The sequence below is a fragment of the Prorops nasuta genome, unplaced genomic scaffold (genome assembly GCF_024137725.1).
Source record: "Prorops nasuta isolate Cenicafe-Biocafe unplaced genomic scaffold, Cenicafe_Pnas_1.2 PNAS00002, whole genome shotgun sequence".
In the NCBI taxonomy this organism is placed as follows: Eukaryota; Metazoa; Arthropoda; class Insecta; order Hymenoptera; family Bethylidae; genus Prorops; species Prorops nasuta.
In genome coordinates, this window is record NW_027116799.1 from 1,988,737 (window position 1) to 2,007,895 (window position 19,159).

General features: G+C 32.8%; 5 protein-coding genes across 7 annotated transcripts; 2 read left to right on the top strand and 3 right to left on the bottom strand.

Moving 5' to 3' along the window:
- Nucleotides 1–195: 195 nt before the first annotated feature.
- Nucleotides 196–2,587, bottom strand: Nf-YA (nuclear factor Y-box A). 2 transcript variants are annotated; one of them, XM_066731904.1, is made up of 7 exons: nt 2,089–2,587; nt 1,459–1,759; nt 1,248–1,366; nt 835–1,008; nt 672–763; nt 408–558; nt 196–334 (listed from the first exon to the last, which is right to left on the bottom strand). In XM_066731904.1, exons 2-7 carry the CDS (start codon nt 1,745–1,747, stop codon nt 263–265), a joined length of 897 nt encoding a protein of 298 aa, XP_066588001.1. In that variant the 5' UTR covers nt 1,748–1,759; nt 2,089–2,587; the 3' UTR covers nt 196–262. The 2 variants fall into 2 exon arrangements, with proteins under 2 accessions (XP_066588001.1, XP_066587994.1); XM_066731897.1 differs by having other exon boundaries at nt 1,230–1,366.
- Nucleotides 2,588–3,180: 593 nt separating this feature from the next.
- Nucleotides 3,181–5,073, bottom strand: Lamtor1 (Late endosomal/lysosomal adaptor, MAPK and MTOR activator 1). Its single transcript, XM_066733009.1, has 5 exons — nt 4,801–5,073; nt 4,514–4,590; nt 4,329–4,418; nt 4,052–4,250; nt 3,181–3,966 (listed from the first exon to the last, which is right to left on the bottom strand). The coding sequence occupies exons 1-5, from the start codon at nt 4,843–4,845 to the stop codon at nt 3,877–3,879; spliced, it is 501 nt and encodes a 166-aa protein (XP_066589106.1). The 5' UTR covers nt 4,846–5,073; the 3' UTR covers nt 3,181–3,876.
- Nucleotides 5,074–5,129: 56 nt separating this feature from the next.
- On the top strand, nt 5,130–6,238 carry LOC136777017 (vacuolar ATPase assembly integral membrane protein VMA21 homolog). Its single transcript, XM_066733022.1, has 4 exons — nt 5,130–5,191; nt 5,533–5,590; nt 5,661–5,766; nt 5,849–6,238. Exons 2-4 carry the CDS (start codon nt 5,573–5,575, stop codon nt 5,986–5,988), a joined length of 264 nt encoding a protein of 87 aa, XP_066589119.1. The 5' UTR covers nt 5,130–5,191; nt 5,533–5,572; the 3' UTR covers nt 5,989–6,238.
- Nucleotides 6,239–6,393: 155 nt separating this feature from the next.
- Nucleotides 6,394–13,794, bottom strand: Hsc70Cb (heat shock protein 70Cb). Of its 2 annotated transcripts, XM_066732988.1 has the most exons (12): nt 13,401–13,794; nt 12,642–12,840; nt 12,014–12,370; nt 11,601–11,922; nt 11,284–11,539; nt 10,742–10,872; nt 10,403–10,665; nt 10,003–10,113; nt 8,652–8,780; nt 8,343–8,582; nt 7,962–8,252; nt 6,394–7,877 (listed from the first exon to the last, which is right to left on the bottom strand). In XM_066732988.1, exons 1-12 carry the CDS (start codon nt 13,514–13,516, stop codon nt 7,692–7,694), a joined length of 2,601 nt encoding a protein of 866 aa, XP_066589085.1. In that variant the 5' UTR covers nt 13,517–13,794; the 3' UTR covers nt 6,394–7,691. The 2 variants fall into 2 exon arrangements, with proteins under 2 accessions (XP_066589085.1, XP_066589095.1); XM_066732998.1 differs by lacking the exon at nt 10,003–10,113 and having other exon boundaries at nt 13,401–13,793.
- Nucleotides 13,795–14,962: 1,168 nt separating this feature from the next.
- LOC136775723 (protein sel-1 homolog 1-like) lies at nt 14,963–19,134 on the top strand. The gene is made up of 5 exons (XM_066730750.1): nt 14,963–16,059; nt 16,862–17,109; nt 17,186–17,665; nt 17,738–17,966; nt 18,055–19,134. The coding sequence occupies exons 1-5, from the start codon at nt 15,627–15,629 to the stop codon at nt 18,897–18,899; spliced, it is 2,235 nt and encodes a 744-aa protein (XP_066586847.1). The 5' UTR covers nt 14,963–15,626; the 3' UTR covers nt 18,900–19,134.
- Nucleotides 19,135–19,159: the final 25 nt, after the last annotated feature.

Sequence of the window (19,159 nt, forward strand, 5' to 3'; positions counted from 1 at the left end):
ACTTGTACTCTACTGAAAGCAAGCATTAGAAAAATATATCAACGTAAACACTGTACCCTCAATATATTTACACTTTTATTATGCTTCACCACTGCAGGTGTTTATGTATGGAGAAAATTTGCACTAATCCTTATATCAATTTGAAGATACATTTATAAAATGATCTTTCAGCACTGTTTTATGCACGTTTGAGTTAAATCTCAACACTGACTCACTTCATTTTTTTAAATTTCTCTCTAATTTGATTTAGACAAATTCTTATTTACATTATACGATTGTTTGATGTAATAATATCATCATCAGAAATCATTTCTTGCAGTAAAACATTTTTTTCCTATAAAAACAATACTTGGATGTAAACATTTGTAGTTTATATTTCAATAAATTAAAAACTTAGAAAAACTTACATCAATCATAAGAGAGGCTATGTTATCATTATCATGCTGGACACCAACATTGGTTGAAGGTGCTGCTGCTATTCTTACATTACGTACAGTACTGGAGGTGGATGAAGTTGGAGTTGTGATATGTTGATTTATCATGGACCGGGAGTTTGCTCTATTGGAACCATTATACTCTTATGAACGTAAAATTTAGATGAGTCATTTGATGCAATTTAATGCTACACAAATGTACATCTATATATATATATATTAAAGAAACGCACTTACTTTCGCTTTTTCACTTGACCAGAATGAAAACGTCCGCCTTCTCCTCGAATTCTGTTCATGGCGTGTCGATGACGAGATTCATGTAGATATTTCTATAAAACATTCTCAAATGTTTTTAATTATCCAAAGAAAAATGTATAATTATCTTACAAAAAGTATTTACCGGACGTTCCTTAGGAATCTTTCCTTCTGCTTCTAATTTGGCACGCGCTTGACGTCTTTTTAATATACGTCTATACTGCTTAGCATTAACATATAAAGGCTCCTCCTCTAAAAATTCAGCATTAGGTAATGCTACCCTTTGGAATTGAGCTTGTCCACTATTTCCAGGTACCATCTACAAATATTATAATATAATTGTAGACAAATGGAATCCAAATTTAAATATATATTAGTTAAATGATTATTTAAATAAAGAAAAATATTAGCAAATTCTGTGTTAAATGTAAAAAACAAAAAACATTTTTATTTGCCTTGATGTAGCTCTATTATCACTACAAGTCAGCATAACATATACACAGACTGTGAAAGTGAGAGAGACTTTTTTATTGTATTCACCATGACAACATTTCCTGCCTGAGTTGCTGTTGCTGTTGGGCTGGCCAAAGGCTGCACAGGTGCTGTGGTGGCTGTTGCCGTTGCAGCTTGTGATGTTGTCCCCGCAATTTGCATGAGGTTTCCATTAATGTTTATGACTAAAAATATTTAAAACCTAGGTAACTCAAAAATTCATGCTAAAATAAACTTCAGTACAAAGTATTTGGTATGCTAAATCTTATGTATTTACCAGTAGGTTGTGCTTGTTGAACTGGACCATCTAATTGAACTGGTTGATAGATGTATGTTTGTCCATCAGGTGTTTGGATAATCTGAGGAGTTTGTGGTTGCTGAATAACGATTTGCTGACCAGCACCAGCAAGGCTCGAGACAGGAACAACTTGAATTTGTCCATTAGGAGCAGCAACTTGTATAGCTTGAGGTAACATCATTGCTTGTCCACCCTGACCCATTTGTACAACTTGAACTGTACCACCCGCACCACCCACCACCACAGCTCCTTCTCCCAGCTGCTCCATACTAGAGTTTTACTATAACAAGTAAAACACATGCATACTACTTTAACAGTAAACAAAGCTTTAGTGCCATATTTTACATCCTAATATTTAAATATCAGCATTATTTTTGCTTTTTGTATCCATATTATAAACTAACTACATCAAGAATAATCAGCTTATCCACCAATTACAAGATTTTTAACAAACACAAAACTTCTGTAACAAAGATGTGACAAATTAACATAGACTACAAATAAGTATATTACAAATTACCAAACTTTTAAAATAAACTCATTTGACAGAAATCAAATTGAAGCGTCATATTTTAATTTGAAAAAGAAAAAGTTAACTTGTATCCTTACTTTCCATTATTGGACATTTTCAATGTGTACTTGAAGCTGTAATTGTTATATTTATTAAAGAAAAAGGATAAAGTCGACGTGGCGTGGACGTCAATAATGGACTTTGGGTCCACGTGCAAATTGCAAATGTTGGAAACTGATTATGAGAAATTGAGGCCACACACGGGAACAGTTTTCCAAAGTTATGAGCAGTTTACGAAACAAATTTCACACCATTTTTTCACTTTCCCGGGAATAATGGAAAATCAGGGAGGTTGGGTACAAGGCTTGGTTCCAGTTAGAAAAAAAACGCATGACGCGAATGTCAAGCAGGATGCAAGTTGCTCGCCATTGAAACCAAATGGATTTTGGCTGAGAAACGCTTGTCTCGACAAACATGGCCGTGGCTAAAGGGGTTTTTCAGGTTAATGGAGACGCTTCCTTCCATCACTTCTTGATAGAGAACCTTGCAAATCGAAATTCGGAGGATCGCGCGATAGTGCGCGGCCGTATTCGTGCACCGTTGATGTTTGATAATTTGTGGACTTACATTGGATATTTTCGTGGGCACTTTCTCAATGATTGGTCGGCAAATTGAGGACCAATGGTCGGCGATAGAGAGTCCTCGGCTCTTGTGTATTGGTGGTACTGAACAGGGGGACCTACCAGTCCGATGCCAGCCCGATGCCAGACCGGTCGATGCCCCTCCGAGCTTCGACTCGTTAAGCCAATCAACCACCTTCCCTTATCCCCACTTACAGCTTCCCGCGCTTTTTTCAAACATCTCTTTGCTTCGATTTTCTATTCGTTATATCATATTAATTATTTCTTGCTCTCTTTCTTCCCTCATTTTCACCGCTTTAATCACATAATTTTCAATAATTCCAAAAATAATTTAAATTACATTTTTGGAAGTAGACAAAGAAGTTATTGCGCTTCAAAAACGTGTATTTTTTTAGTAGCTAAACTTCTAATATTTTCAGTTTACCTCTGTTATCAAACTTATTTTATTTTTATTTCTTTTCTACTGTTAATGATATTTAATATTTCATTAAGCAGTAGTTAATTTATATAGGATAATTATTTTTAAAAAGATATTTATGAAGCATAATTTATTTGCTATTTGTTACAAACTTGATAATTCTGTTTTCCTTACTATTAATTGTCATGATGCTAATCATTTATTAGGCATCTTTATTCAAACAAATATGTTATAATCAATGCTCTTATGCTTATTATAACATTACTGGTTTTAATTTCAAAGTTTCTTAAAATTTTAGTTATAAAAAACTCGTAGATCAGCAAAATGTACATTTTTAGAATATTCAATTTCATTGTACTATATAATATTAACAAAGTGCTTTGATAAATTCAAATTAAAATTGCAAACGTTCAGCATGAGAAAATGCATTTTTTTGTTTGTTTCTTCCATTTATTTACTACAGCTTAAAAGCAAAAATATATATCCCATAAGAATAATACCACTGCATACTTTAATATAGTACCTAATGAGTAGTAATAAAAATAATTATCACAAAATCCCTTTCTCAAAAAGCAGTGGTAAGTATATACTTCCATATTTAACATATTTTCATACTACAATAAATTTAAAACATATGTAGGCTAAAAATTTGTGCCCATCCAACATCTTAATTAATATATTTTTTCCAATAATTCGTAGAATAATAGACTCACAGACAAATAATATAATATATTCAAATCAGTATGAATGATCGTCTGTCTTATGTAATGTAAGTGTCCAATTAAAGCAAGATTGAGCTGAAACTGAATCAAGCTCCCATTGAATGATCACGATAAGAATGGTACCACTAAATCTTCCTTATGTTCAACCTTCACATCTCCTAATGCAGCCACAGCACTATTTAACATTTCTGTAATCTATATAAAAAAAGTTAAATATAAAAGTTAATAAATATATAGATAAATATAAACTATATAATGTTCAAAAATACAGCTAGATTACCAAAGCCTCATCCTCAGAAGTGAGAGGCTCTGTAGCAAGAATTCTTTCTGGAGCAGGTATATCTTTCAGAAGGCAAGGTATAGTATCAGGAACTTTTACTCCTCCAACTTCTATACGCTTTGAGTATGCTCTTGACCTATCCATATATTCGTGCTCTTCCAAATTATGAGAATCTAAAGCTCCAACATCTATAACATTTCTGTACATATTTAATTAATATAAATACCATGAATTTTCAATAAGGTCTTCTTCTGACTTTTGAAAATAAAATACTTACGCCGCTGTTTCATGCAAAATTCTATTTAATGCACTCTGTTCATCTGTTTTCTTTGGTACTGATCTTTCATATTGATTGACATAATCATCACTGAAATATTAAAAGGAAGTATAATACCTAATTCATATGCATCAGTTGTGTAAAAATAGTCATTATCATATGTTTATCAAACCAGAATGACTCACCTGTGAACTCTGGGAATATTCGTGTTATTACTGACTGGATCAACTAATAAATGTGTCCTTTCATTCACCTCCCCACTCTAAAAGTCAATTATTTGTTAAAAACCGATGTATAATTAAATCAATGAGGATAATTATGTGATTCAAAAATGATTATTAGCACATAATAAAGTGTTAATTAAACACGAAAAATCTGAACGGTTTTGTATAAGCAACATAAAAATGTGTATAGAAATGAAATAAAATAAAATATTTTAAAGCTGCTAAAAATTATTATATTAATCAATTACCTGGGGCCCACTATCTTCTTTACACAAACTGTAACAACATCCCATAGTTGAATGATTAACAGAACTAACTTTAGCGTGTTGGAAAAACAGATTTTTAAAGAAAACTACTTCTCATTATTATTACTAGGTATTAAGATTTTAATGTATCATTCCTGTAAAAAGGCTTAAAACGCACTTTATTCAATTTAGTAGTATTATAAATAAATCATTTACATTGATACTGAGACTTTTTTAAACAGATACGCAAACTCCACGAAAACTCTCAAGTTATGTCGTTATGTGTCAGCTCCATCACAGTTAGCTCTAGCGAAGCTTATCTATACTATACTTATTAACAAACATAACCTTGTTTTTCATGTACCTTGAGTCCGGTAGATGGGTATGCATTTAAGTGAGTGCAAAATCAAAATAATCGTTTAAAGAGAAGTCTGGAAAAGACGTTATTGCTTAAGGAAAATATTAAGCTTCATCTATTTATGTAGTTAAATATAAACTTTATAACTAATTTTAAATAAAGTGATACAAGAGAATAAATATCTTCAGAATTTAATATATAATGACTAAGAATTTTTACAAATCAGCTTACAGTACTTAAAATATATATTTGCATATTTCTACATAACAAATAATTATAGTACAATTGAATAATTTTTAAATCATTTTGTGCATAAGACTATTAACATACATACATAATTTGATTGTCCGGTATTAATTATTTTTATTGTATTTAAGCACAAAATAAAAAGACAATATACATTACCTAGCTTTCATCATGTCATTAAATAAAAAGGTATTTCACTTATACATTGATTCATATAAGACCATACTTTATAAAATATTTCTCTCCATAAATGTTTCAGGAACAGTCAGAAATACATGTTTTTAAAACAGTGTTAGCTCACTCCATTGTTATAATAGCACTTCCTGTGTTATCATTTTTTTGTAGTAAATTATTTATATTTGATAGTGAGTTTAAATATATTTTTACAAAGAAGACATAAATAATTGTAATATAATTAATTTAATATAAATTATTTATTACTTTTAGGTTTATTAGGTACAAACAGTGTATCTAGTAATGTTTACTCTGCAGGGCTTGCGATTTTGGTATTGCATGTAGCACTTGGTGCATTCATATATCGGGCATATTTTGATGATCAAACGAAAATGCAAACTAAGAAAGATTAAATTTTTTAATGGTGTTTGAAAATTTTCTAAGTTCAGTTATTTTTAATTGATGATGTATTCCTAAAACAACTTATAAGCTGTACAAAATGGCTAATAGCTTATAGAAATTATCAAGTCTGTTATTCTTATAATGTTTATTTGAACACCACATGTAATCCTTACTATATTCCATAATGTACCATCAACATAAAGTATTCACTGTATAAAAATATAAAAATTGTATTTAAGAAACAATCTAGTATAATTACTATTATTCCTGGATGAATTATTTTATATATTTTTGAAACATTGATGAATTTATTTGGCAAATATTACAAATTTAAATATATAGAACTTCTATAAATACTAAAAGTAACTTTTAATTCTCCAAATATCAATGTTAAAATAAATCATACATAAGAGCAATTGTATTCATTTCTTTTTTATTCAGCATAAATAACATTATTCTGTATACCTAGTACACAGGCAAACATTCAAGTAAATGATACTAGGAAATGATTGGGTTGTGTTTACAAGACTCATGTGACATAAATTAAGCTTATGAAAATAAGAGTAGTTACATCACAATTCTTTTAAGGAAACATACCGTTATTGTTTTCTCCATAATTTATGTACATTTAGAAATAAGAAAGCATATATTGAGCCCTACTTTGACATCCTGTTTAGCAAAGCTCGCATTTATTTTAAGACTTCAAAGAGAGTAGTTAACAGGGGGTATCTGTTTTATTTAATTTAAATAAGGAGTGTTTTGTTTTCACTAATTATCAAGTTTATAGTACATAATGTATATGTCAATTATGAAAAATTAATTTATTGAAATACTCTAAATGCAGTATAGACTTACATGACAGTTTTTTTTTACTGTCGGCCTTGAAACAATGGAATGAACTAGGCGTATTATTAAATACTTAAAGATCGCCAGCGATATTACCTACTTCTGAGTTTAATTTAGTTATTAGGTCTATCTTAGTGTTTGCCTTACGCGTCTTAAATTAGAAAATATTAAATTCATTTACTGACAATACAACATATCATGTAAGACTGTTTATCACACTAAACTGTAAAGATAGCGTGTATGGGATATAAAGTACGATAGAAAAACCTGAATCTTATTTTGAAAACAGGAGAGCAATTAAATGGCGTACAAAGTATATTATCCATTAACTCGATGTTTTTTATGTTGACATTTTCAGTTTTAGTATTTATTGCAAATAAATAAATTCAATGCCTATAATTACGAATGATGTAAGAAAAATATTTCTTCGAAATGCGAGTACAGCATATTTAATTTCCATTCGAGCATATGCAAAAACACGTATATAATTTTAAAATCTCTTAAAAAACAATTATTTTGCTAAATATGTCGTATTTCTAATTTTCTAAGAAAATTGTATCAATTATTTATTCCAATATTCTATATCTAAATAAGTGTTACAAACAATTTATCATAATTTTTTATGCTCACCTGAATGTAAATTCTTCTAAAGAAATCATTCTTCAAACAATATATATGTAATCAAATCAGCTTAACGCGTATTAGCCTTGTTGATTAAATGTCATTGCAGGAATAAAGAATAAAAAATATTATGTGCATTCTAAGTGATCAGGCGCTTTTGTGACACGACAAAATTGATTTTGTAATGAAACATTCACCTCTTGAATCTTGATAAATTTAATTAATTTCAAAACACAAATGAAGGTCGTTAATCTACATCCATTTTTTCTTCATTTCCTTGTGGCTGATTATTTTGTTGCTGTCCTTCATGACTGTGACTCTTCGATTTTGGGGATTTATCATCATTTGTTTTCTCCTTGGGCTTGTCCTCTTTTGGAGATTCAACTTTTGGTTTTGGCTTATTTAAAATAGGTAAAATGACATTATCCAATGCCTGTAAAAAATTAGCAGTAATTTTATTTCTTAACTCCAATAATTATAAATAGATATAATAATTTATTATAGAAAATATAATTACTTGTTTTTCCTGTCTTATAAGAGCAACCGTAACTACCGGCGTTTGCGTACGTGGTGTTCCCGCTAAGATAGCACGTTTTTCTTCCAACCATGCCCATTTTTCTTGTACAGCTTTCTCAACCTTTTTAATTTCATCGTCTGTTAAATGTGAATATTTATCGTCCCTGCCGCCTGGTGCTTTAATTTGATCCAGACCTTTCCTAGCAAGCTGGAGGGCACCACCTAACTCTTCTAACGCGTAACTTCTTCCTTCAAATTCTTGCTTTCTCTCTTTTATCGGTTCTCCTTGTGACTGTAACGATAAAAGGAAAGTAACCTTATTAAAAGCAAATAAAAAAGAAACATTTTAAAATAAAATTTAGTTGTCTAAATAATTACAGACCTTTAATATAGTCAATCGTTCAACATAAACTTGGCGTTGACAATCTTCTCCTTCCTCATACAGCCAATTCTCAGTATCGTCTAATGTATTGCAAAGTACTTCTCTATCAGGTTCTGTGATAAATGTTGCTAATTGATCTTCATCTGAAAGTTTTGCTCGCAACTCATAGACATACTCTTCTAAAGCATTACGAGCATCAATGCGTTCTTTCTCTTGTTTATCTTCAGCAATCATTTTGCACTATTAAATATTTTAAAATGTTATAATATTTTCTGTCATCTTTTGATTAAAAAAAAAAAGAATAGTTACTTCTTTTTCAACAGCAGCATCTAGGTCAGCTTGAGATAGTCCACTGCCTGAAGCTTCTATAGGTAATTCAATCACGCGAGTGAGTACTTTTTTCTTTTTGTCACCTTCCTCGTTTTTATCTTCACCACCCTAGAAAAAGTAAAAATTAATGTTAAATTTAACTGATTCAGAATAGTTTGGTTTATCTAAATTTCACGTCTATTAGGAATAATTATAATTCACTATATTCGTCCATTAAGTTGTATATAATAAATTTAGTCTTCAAGCTTGTTTTCCAGAATATGAATAAATAATTTATATTAGGATGCATTTTATGAATTGTCATATCTCCTCTAAATATTACCTTGAAGTTTTAAGTGTATTTTTGGTTTAAATTAAAGTTAAAAAACATGCAGTAAAGCCAAAGGAATAGAATGTCAACAATGTAAAAATTAATAAACTATTATAGATGCATGCATATAACTTTTAATTTGCAATATAATATATGTATATTTGAAAATATAAATACAAATGATTGTTAAGCATGAAACAAAGAGATTAGTTGCAACCTAATTATCAGACAAATCAAAAGTAGAAATAGCAATGTCTATTTTCCTAACATGAGAGTCATATAAAATAGCATAAATTTTATGATTATAATCTGGTGTAAAAGGCAACTGTCTCTTTTCCTTCTGCGACCCAGTACTAGCAGAGAATAGACAGGTAGTAGACGACGTGACACAACTGCATCTTGGACCCATATGCACTTTGCATAATATTAGGAAAAATCATACATTCAGCTCCATTTAATTCTATAGTAATACCGTTATTAGCATGAAACGTATTCACATTCCATTGCCGAGTTTGCAGAAGAAATCGACACAGACTCTACAAATATTTACACTGATAATAAAACAATTGAACTTCATGCTTTATGAAAAGGGCAGTACAGATAACTATAAAAAAAAACATTAATCAATGAAGTTACAATTATATAGAAAATCAGTAAGAATCATTCAAGTTGGACATTTTCGGATATGACAATATTCGTGAAAAATTATGAAAAATAAATGAACGTAAGACTAAAAATATCACGTGTACAACATTGAAAGCAGCTGTTCCATCTTACAACGTGTTGGTAATTACTATTGTGCAGATATATAAACTTTTCTGCCATATTATGTGAAAATGGATTATCTTCGAGAAAAATAAATGGTAATGCTTGCACATAAGACCTGTATTGTTCAATCTAATGTACGAAATATTACCAGCTGTAAGAATGCAAAACCTAAGATACAACGGGCATACGTCGGAATGTATTTATATCTGTATATATGCGTATGGGTCCAAGCAGAAATAGTGTGTCGCGTACCGAGCCGAACCAAGATCGAATCTTGGATGAGTAGTAGGAAGTGGAACACCTCTTTGCATCTTTTTCACCATCGTCAGCATCTGAGTTCCGTCGCGTTTTATCCATGCTCACCTAGACCACAACAAACTTACATAGTCATGCACCTGAATAACTATATTTTAAATAAACGAAAAAAAAGCTCATGATGCTTATAACTTCAGCTATCATTTTTTAAGATATTAAATGTATACTGAATATTTTTAAAGAGATATACCTCTTTTCGATTAACTATTTCTCATAAAACCACTAGAAGATATACCGCTTGAGTTATGTAATAAACACGTAATTGAGTTTAGATTTATATAAAGAAATATTTGGCAAAATGTGATTTTTGTATTAATTTGATCTAAAGGTTACTTACCTCTGGTACTTGTTCATTTGCTTCAGCCTCCTGATCAGCTTTATCTTTATTCTCCTGTTGTTGTTCGGTATCCATATGATTCTGTTGTTGCTCCTGTTGCTGCTTTTCTTCCTCTTCTTTTTCTTGCTGGGTAGGCTCACGCTTCTCTACAAGTGACGCTGACGTAATTGTTAAAATACCATTTAAGTTTACTCTAACTTTAATCTTGACTTTTGATGATTCTCCTTCTGGATTAGGTTTTACATTCTTAATCACAAATGTACCTGTAATAAAACATAAATTATAGTTTTATAAAATAAAAATGAATAAAATTTAAACTTTTTCAATTTAAATATTTACCAATATGTTGTTGGGGATAGGTTTGTACTGGTATACTGTAACTGGCAGTAAGGCTAAATGGATTGGAGCGGTAAAACGTTAAGAGTTTTGAGAAGGGAACAGGATGATTATGCCCAAATACTTCCATCTCTCTGAAAAAAGAAACAACAAAAATAGTACAAATACTTTAGTACAGAATCAAGACATGTGAATGAGACTTCTTACATCGATAATGAATAACGAAATCCGTAAACTCGTGTCAAGGATACGGCGTTGTTTGACGTCCAATTTAAAACTCATTATGCTATTTGAGTGACGTCAAAAGATGTTCTTTTTAGTAAAATAATAACTCTCAAAAACAAAAAAATTAAATTATATAGTAAAAAGAATTATTTGAATAAATTATTCTTTGCATTGAAAACCGAACTATTTCACTAAAAAAAGAACAACTTGCGGTCTCAATAAATTGGTTATGAAATAACACCGTACCGTTGACACGCGTTTTCCCGTTGTTATAGCCGTATGAGGGCTCTCGTTAAATAAACTATTATTTTACTACCCACCCTTCTTCTCCTTGCGTAGCATCCCAAGTAAGCTTTACTGGATATGGCTGAATATCTGTAACTGAGAAATCACGAACCCTAACTGCAGGGCTTAACACTGCGCATTGCAAAGCACAGCCACGCGAAACAGCTTCATCCTGGTTAAGAGTTGTAGATATTGGTTTACCAAAAATCTCTTCCACTAGTCGTTTAATAGCAGGAACACGGCTGGACCCTCCAGCCAGCTCTACTGAGTGTATATCATCCAATTTCAATTCTAAAATTACAAATAATTGATCAATAATATGCTACATTTTCTTTCTTATCAAAATACATACTAGAATCTGCCAGACATTGTTTCAAAGTGTGCTCAACACGTCTAAATAAATGAGCACACATAGCTTCCATATCAGCTCGTTTCATATCACCATGTACATCTTTCTCATCCATAAAGCATTCAATGTTAAGAGGAAGATTTGTGGAGTTTGCTGACATTTGTTTTTTAAGTTTTTCAACTTCAGCAAGTAACCTTAAGTACGCTCTAGGATTCTTATGGGCATCAATATTATATTTACTTTGAAATTCTTTGCAAAAATGTTCAGCTAGAATTGTATCTATGTCTCTACCTCCCAAGTTACTATCATATGTAGCTGCAAGCATCTGTAGCACAAAAGTATATTCATAAATAATTTATCTGATAGTAAAATTATATATTTAATGACACACAAATGCATAAAGTTTGAATAATAACCTTCAATTTGCCTTTGTGGAATGTACAGACAGAAACTTGAAGACTTGCATAACCACAGTCAACAAAGACTACATTTCTAGGAGCTGCTTCAGGAGCAGGCAAATCCTGTTTATAGATTCCATAGCATAAAGCAGTAGCCGTAGTTTCATTGAACAGTCTGAGTACATTCAAACCAGCAATGCGGGCTGCATCAAGAAGAGCCTGACGTTCAGCTTGAGTAAAGTATAAAGGAACAGAGATAACACAGTCATTTACAGCAGTTTGTAATGCTGTTTCTGAAATATCTTTCAGCTTTGTAAATAACATTGCAGTTATCTGTTCAGGAGTAAATATATGCTCTTCTCCTAAATATTGTACCTAAAAACAGGCAAAGAAAACACCTTTCAACTGCCAATAAAATATTAATATATCTTAATGTTAAATGATGTTAGATAAAGAATGAGTAATTCTTTAAATATAAAGTGTAGAGAAAGGATATAATTAAAATATAAATCTAAAGATATACAACTCGTTTGGCAAAATGCCTAAATAACATTAAGGGATATGTCTTGAATCCCCTATAGAAATTAACGACAATAATATGTAATAGCTTTGGTGTCTTTGGAAACAAAAAAAAAATTATACTTACGTGTATTCCAATAGATCCATCTAGTCTCTGAGATGTTTTGTATGTTAAGGATTTAAGCTCTTTTTGAACTTGGGGATCATTATATTTTCTTCCCAATAAACGTTTAAACCCATGTATGGTATTTTTCATATTCGTAACCATTTGGTTCTTTGCAGCTACACCAAGAACACGATTCTTTCCACTGAATGCTACGCATGACCTGCATAAAGAAGAAAGTGAATGCTTAAAACAAAATTATATATATATAATTTACTCATTATACTATTATTATTCAAAGTTGTGATTTTTTCTTAATTCAATTAATAAGTCATGCTCTATGTAAATCATAAGATGTATGTATTTATTAGTAATTAGGCAAATTAAATAAAACAGAAATTCTAATAAAGATAAACTTTTAAAAACTAAAAAGTTGCTTTTTTCAATGTGTGAAATCATTGTGCAACAGTCCCAAAATTGATTAATTCGAAACTTTTCAAAGATGTACACGAGATGTAGGCGGAAACTTCTAGTAGAAAAAGAGAACCATAAAAGACCATGGCCATAATGGGTAGCGAGCGAAAGAAGAGTATCAAGGCTTGACTTTATTTTGAATTGACGGCTCAGTGGAGGGTATTGAGATTACGTTTGGCCTGAATAGGTATGAGAAAATTGCGGGTATGAATCATAAAAAAGGCCACGAGCTTGCCGGAAGACCGGTCAGGGCCGGTCTTTCGTTCAGAGTAGGGAGACGAAAAGAAATTGTATAACGAATTTACTCACGGTGTATTACGAAGACTGTAATCATTAGCTATAGTTTCAATGCCTCCAGCACGAGCTACAGCCACATAACAGCTCTCATTTCCAAAGTCGATCCCAATTACGGACATAGCTGCCATGGTTGATGATGGGCTGCTTGTCTTTTCACACGGCTACGCGATATTTTGTTCGTTCACAGTAACACTCCAACGACTACAATAACTATGATCATTCGATTTTGTTTTATGATTTGGTAAAATCCTTAATAATAATTAACAAATGCGTCACAATCGTTACAAAAGTAATTAGAAATGTACACTCAAATCGTACAGGATAGATTGAAAACGAGGCAAACGGGATTTCTGATTCTGGTAATCTGGTACCGTGACTGACTACGATCGTTCTGTTTTCTGCTAAGCTCTACTACAATTTGACCAATCATGTTGCTGCCTACCATTCCTCTTATTGGTTGCTCAAGCCTTTCTGGAATATTCTGGAAACGCGCGCAATAGTAGTTTCAATCACGCTTGACGCTTAAGATTTCCAAAAGAAAAGTTTTTTTATTTCTGTATGTTTTGTGTACTAATATTATACAAATAAATTGTTTGCATAGGGATAGTTGACGAAACAATCATTGCGAAGCTTTACATTTTAAAACGTTAATTTATCAATTAAGTAATATATCTCGCTCATCTCCAAAATAAATTATGAGTATATATTATTAAAATACTGATCAAAAATACTTTACAAGATGAGCTAGCTTCTAATACTGATGTATTAAAAATATTCTAATTTTTTATTTACAGTATAATTATTTCGACACTATTGGCATTTAGAAGAGAGAATCCTTTTTAGTATTCCTTAAGGGTGACTTGCACCAAGCCCGATTTAAGGCTAGCCCGGGCCCAGCGTTGCCAAGTGTACGTGGGCCCCGGCTAAAAAATCATATATACTATAGTTCATGTGACGGGAACTATATCATTTTAGCCCGGTTAACCGGGCTAGCCCTCATAGGACCGGTTCCACAATCCACAAGCCTTGTTTAAACTGGATTAAGTTAATTTTGCTATATATTATGTCACATAGAATATAGCATATTTAACTTAATCCAGTTTAAACAAGTCTTGTGGAATCGGGCCTTAAAGTCCTCTTCCTGCGCAATACTCGACGAATCGACGATTGGACACATGATGAATGATAACCAATAGGTGTATTCAACCGACCCTCAGCGGTCTCAGCTGCTAAGTAAAATCCGCGTATGATTGGTTGATCAGTTAAAATTGGACAATCGTAAAGCATATTTTACTTAGCGACTGAGACCGCTGAGTATCGGCTATCACAATCAGCCCTTCAGGATCAGGACCGCAAATATTTTATGAAAAAAAAACCCACATGGTAGTGTGCGTGCGGTCGAATCGAAGCATTCAGCAGAGGTAGCAGCTCAGTAACGTTACCAGATTTATTTTTAAACTTCTACTTCTATTGGATAAAATGATCCTATAATTTTATCCAATAGAAGTAGAAGTTTAAAAAGAAATCTGGTAACGTTACTGAGCTGCTACCTCTGCTGAATGCTACCGTTGCTACCAATGGAGAACAAGAGAACAGGCCAGAACAGCTGATTACTGATACACGTTTGACCTATGTCATACATATAGAGACTATTATTATATTATAATTTTTGATTATATCGGAATGTGTATTCTCTAAGGTGAAAAAAAAATATGCTGCAATCATGAGAAATGTTAAAATGAAGCCTATTATTGCTTAATTATTAAAAGTACATGGTTAACTCCACAGTAATGCGATTAATGCATGGCCATTGACGTGTCCATCAGTGACGTAATTGGTTATGTTATAAAAACGAAAAATAATAGCGTATACGCTATCAAAGGCAGAAGGGGCAGAAAGTGGACACAGAATCCTTCGCTTCAACAATGTCCACGTCAGTATTTATGAACTTAAACCTTGAGTGCATACTGCTACGCCATAAGCGAACGATTATTTTGTGAATTATATATGCATTTATGTTTACGTATACTAATGTAGGTTTATAAGTGTGTAATACGAATCTAGAATATATATTACCTACAGTACTACTACTATCAGTCACTCGAAGAATTTGCTACATAAATTTCTTTAAGCAGTGTACGAATTAAGACGATAAGTAATTGTACAACTTGATTTTAGTAATGAAATCAATAAAATCGATCTATTTATGATATGGCTGAATTAAAATAAGGATAGAATATGAAGTCGACGAAAAGCGTTTTTCTAACGGTTCTCGTATTGGTTATGTTAACCAAAGCCGAATTGAATAGTGAATTTAAAAAGCGCAGAGATATTAATAAAAAGTCAAACTCCAATGAAGAAACGGAAGATGAAGTAGCTGCAGAATATCTAGAAAATGCTTTTGAACAACTTCGTGACTTAAGAGCATTAAGGGACACTATACTGAAACTTGTACCTGTTACCGATCCGTTTTTTAATGAAAAAGTGAATAAGAAGGGTAAGGATAAGTCAGGAGGTGAACCAGATAGCGAAGTGAAAGAAATTGTTGATGATCCAGTATTGACTTATATGTGGAGCGATGATGATGAAATTGAATCATGGAGCGAAGAGGACCAAATGATTAATGCAGAGGATAGTATCAAGGAACCTCTAACACCAGAGCAGCAAGAAGGTTTACATTAACAGATTAGATTCATTGCTTAAGAAAGTTCTTAAGCTATATTTAAACTGTACTAATCAAACAAGTGGTTCATTTGAAAGAAACAAATACTGTGATATTTTTGAAGAACTAATGATTAATTATTTAAAAATAATTGAAATCTATTAGAAATAAGTTTCAAACTGATTTTTTGATATCCAAGCAATTTTAGAACTTCTATTAGTTGTTTCTTTCTGCCATTAGTTATTTTAATTAAAAAATTTTCATTGTTTATTGGATTTTAATTCATGAGGGATTTTAGTAATTCAATAAAATACTCTGATTTGACACTTTAAATGTTCTAATAGTTTGATACTGATAAATTAGTTTTTTTACAAAGAAACAATTTAGTTAAATGGGAGTTTAATTTTCAATTTATTTTCAAAGTTGTTGGGATATTGTCACCTCTAGTTTGACATACGAGTGAAAAGGGTTAATAAAGTTAAAGATGATGAATTTTAAGTATACGTTTACACTTAAAATGACTTCTCCTGAATAAAAATTAACCCAAAAGTACTAGTTATTCATCAAATAGCTAAATGCAAAAGAGTAGAAATTAAATACTGGTGAGATAAAATTGTATGGATACAAAAATGCTAGTGAAACATTTAATTTTCAGCTTCTATAATTACTTATAAACATACCATTATTAATAATTTGATTGTACAACAGTATTTGGTTTCTATTATATTTAAAGTTTATCTGAGTTGTACAGTTTGAATATAGTGCCAGTACTTCTTGAATGACCTCATTTTTATATTTTATTTCTTTTCAGCGGAAAAGCTATTTAAGAATGCCCAAATTCTTTTAAATGCTACTCATTCCAATAAGTCTGAGGCTTACAAGCTATTGATAGCATCTGCTACACTGGGCCACAAAGAAGCCAAATCTATGCTGGCATGGGGACAACTACTTGGTACACAGACTGATGCAAAAGCTCAACGCTTGTCATATCAAAATATTCCAGCTGCAGCTGAAACATTTAAAGAACTGGCAGAAGCTGGAATACCTTCTGCTCATATGGTAAGTGGAATATTATGACGATTTAATTGAATTATTAATTAATTAGAGAAACTGGTTTTAATTTATTGTCTTTTAGGGAATAGGATTTCTATATGCGTCTGGCCTTGGCGGCGTTAATGCTTCACAAGCTAAAGCTTTGCTCCATTATACCGTTGCCGCTATTGGCGGTGACACGCGCGCACAAATGGCTATGGGATATAGACATATGGTTGGCGTTGGTACTCTGGCCTCTTGTGAAAGAGCCCTTGATTATTACCGCAAAGTCGCCAATAAAGTAGCGGAAGAGGTTTCATTGAGCGGCGGACCTGTCGTACAACGTGTAAGGCTACTCGAAGAACATGAAAATCCAGGCTATAGTTCTGGAATTCTGGACCGGGATTTGATTGAATATTATCAATTATTGGCTGAGCAAGGAGACATACAGGCTCAAGTAGGTCTCGGCCAGCTTCATTATCAAGGAGGAAGAGGTGTCCCGTTGGATCACCAAAGAGCGCTGCAATATTTTCAACATGCCGCTGATGCTGGAAATCCTATAGCGATGGCATTTTTGGGAAAGGTATACTATTTGCAGGCATCGTTATGAGATTACAGAGAACTGGAGAAAATATCGTTGCTTTCAATCCGATAGATTTATTTGGAGGGTAGCGACATAGTGAAGCAGGATAACGAAACGGCTTATAAATATTTTAAAAAAGCCGCAGATCTCGGAAATCCAGTAGGGCAAAGTGGTCTAGGTCTGATGTATCTTTATGGAAGAGGCGTTGAGAAGGATACCGCCAAGGCACTCCAGTACTTTAGTCAAGCAGCTGATCAAGGTTGGGTTGACGGTCAACTTCAATTAGGAAACATGTATTTCAGTGAGTTTAGAGATAGAAAAAAGCAGAATTACTAGAATCCGTATATTCGATAGACCTGTCGATTTTGATTTTTCCTTTCCTTTTACAGGCGGCACTGGGGTTCGGCGAGATTACAAGCTTGCCAATAAGTACTTTAATTTGGCTAGTCAGTCAGGTCATGTATTGGCAATTTATAATTTGGCGCAAATGCATGCAACTGGTACTGGCATGATGAGAAGCTGTCCAACGGCTGTGGAGCTATTAAAGACAGTGGCGGAAAGAGGGAAATGGAGCGATCAGCTTATGGCTGCTCACACGGAGTACAAGGAAGGCAAGACGGACGAAGCTTTCGTCAATTACGCCCTTTTAGCCGAAATGGGGTACGAGGCTGCTCAGAGCAATGCCGCCTTTATTTTGGATAGGGGAGAGGTTACTATATTGTCCGAAGAAGAGGGTCTGGTTAGAGCATTGGCCTTATGGGGACGCGCGGCAGCGCAGGGCTATGCTCCAGCGCAAGTAAAGCTGGGCGATGCACACTATTATGGTAGAGGAACCAAAGTGGATTACGAAGCAGCAGCGAGCCATTATCGTTCGGCATCCGACTCGCAGACCAATGCCCAAGCCATGTTCAATTTGGGTTATATGCATGAGCGCGGTCTGGGCTTGGCCAGGGATCGTCATTTAGCAAAGCGCTGTTACGACGCGGCCGCAGAAGCCAGTCCAGACGCGCGCATTCCCGTTGCTCTAGCTCTTATTAAACTTTTCTTCCTTTTTGCCCTTGATTATCTTCAAGAGTTTAGCATTCTCGATCAATTAGGAAAATGGGATCAGTTGCTCGATCAAAACTGGGATCTCTACTTGATCGGTTTGCTCACGGGAATGCTTAGTCTTATAATATATTTTCGTAGACCGCAACCACCGCAGCCAAGACTAGTGGTCCCGCCCATCCATTAACACTCTTACCTCATCATTCTGTCTATTCCGTTTTATTTCTTCTAACGTATATTATATGCTTCAAGATATTGCATAATTTTTTCAAGTACAATTTCAGCTCTTTCACATGGATAAGTATCCCTAAATGGAAAAATTTCTATCATTTTAGTTGTAAATATGTAATCTTTTTTACCACAAATTTTCATTCAAAATTACAATTAGCCGATAATAAATCAACTTTTCAATATTCTCTTTATGTCTTGACTACTTTTTTCTCGCTC

Coding starts and splice junctions, on each gene's coding strand:
- Nf-YA (XM_066731897.1), bottom strand. CDS start 1,747: ATGGAGCAGCTGGGAGAAGGAGCTGTGGTGGTGGGTGGTGCGGGTGGT. Junction 764..834: donor AGATTCCTAAGGAACGTCCG/GTAAATACTTTT, acceptor AATGTTTTATAG/AAATATCTACATGAATCTCG. Junction 559..671: donor GGTCAAGTGAAAAAGCGAAA/GTAAGTGCGTTT, acceptor TGGTTCCAATAG/AGCAAACTCCCGGTCCATGA.
- Lamtor1 (XM_066733009.1), bottom strand. CDS start 4,845: ATGGGATGTTGTTACAGTTTGTGTAAAGAAGATAGTGGGCCCCAG. Junction 4,419..4,513: donor AATATTCCCAGAGTTCACAG/GTGAGTCATTCT, acceptor TTAATATTTCAG/TGATGATTATGTCAATCAAT. Junction 4,251..4,328: donor ATTTTGCATGAAACAGCGGC/GTAAGTATTTTA, acceptor AAATATGTACAG/AAATGTTATAGATGTTGGAG.
- LOC136777017 (XM_066733022.1), top strand. Junction 5,767..5,848: donor TAAATTATTTATATTTGATA/GTGAGTTTAAAT, acceptor TATTACTTTTAG/GTTTATTAGGTACAAACAGT.
- Hsc70Cb (XM_066732988.1), bottom strand. CDS start 13,516: ATGGCAGCTATGTCCGTAATTGGGATCGACTTTGGAAATGAGAGCTGT. Junction 10,873..11,283: donor GCTACGCAAGGAGAAGAAGG/GTGGGTAGTAAA, acceptor TTCTTTTTTCAG/AGAGATGGAAGTATTTGGGC. Junction 8,781..10,002: donor TTCGATCTTGGTTCGGCTCG/GTACGCGACACA, acceptor TACTTTTTCTAG/GGTGGTGAAGATAAAAACGA.
- LOC136775723 (XM_066730750.1), top strand. CDS start 15,627: ATGAAGTCGACGAAAAGCGTTTTTCTAACGGTTCTCGTATTGGTTATG. Junction 17,110..17,185: donor GAATACCTTCTGCTCATATG/GTAAGTGGAATA, acceptor ATTGTCTTTTAG/GGAATAGGATTTCTATATGC. Junction 17,967..18,054: donor ATTAGGAAACATGTATTTCA/GTGAGTTTAGAG, acceptor TTCCTTTTACAG/GCGGCACTGGGGTTCGGCGA.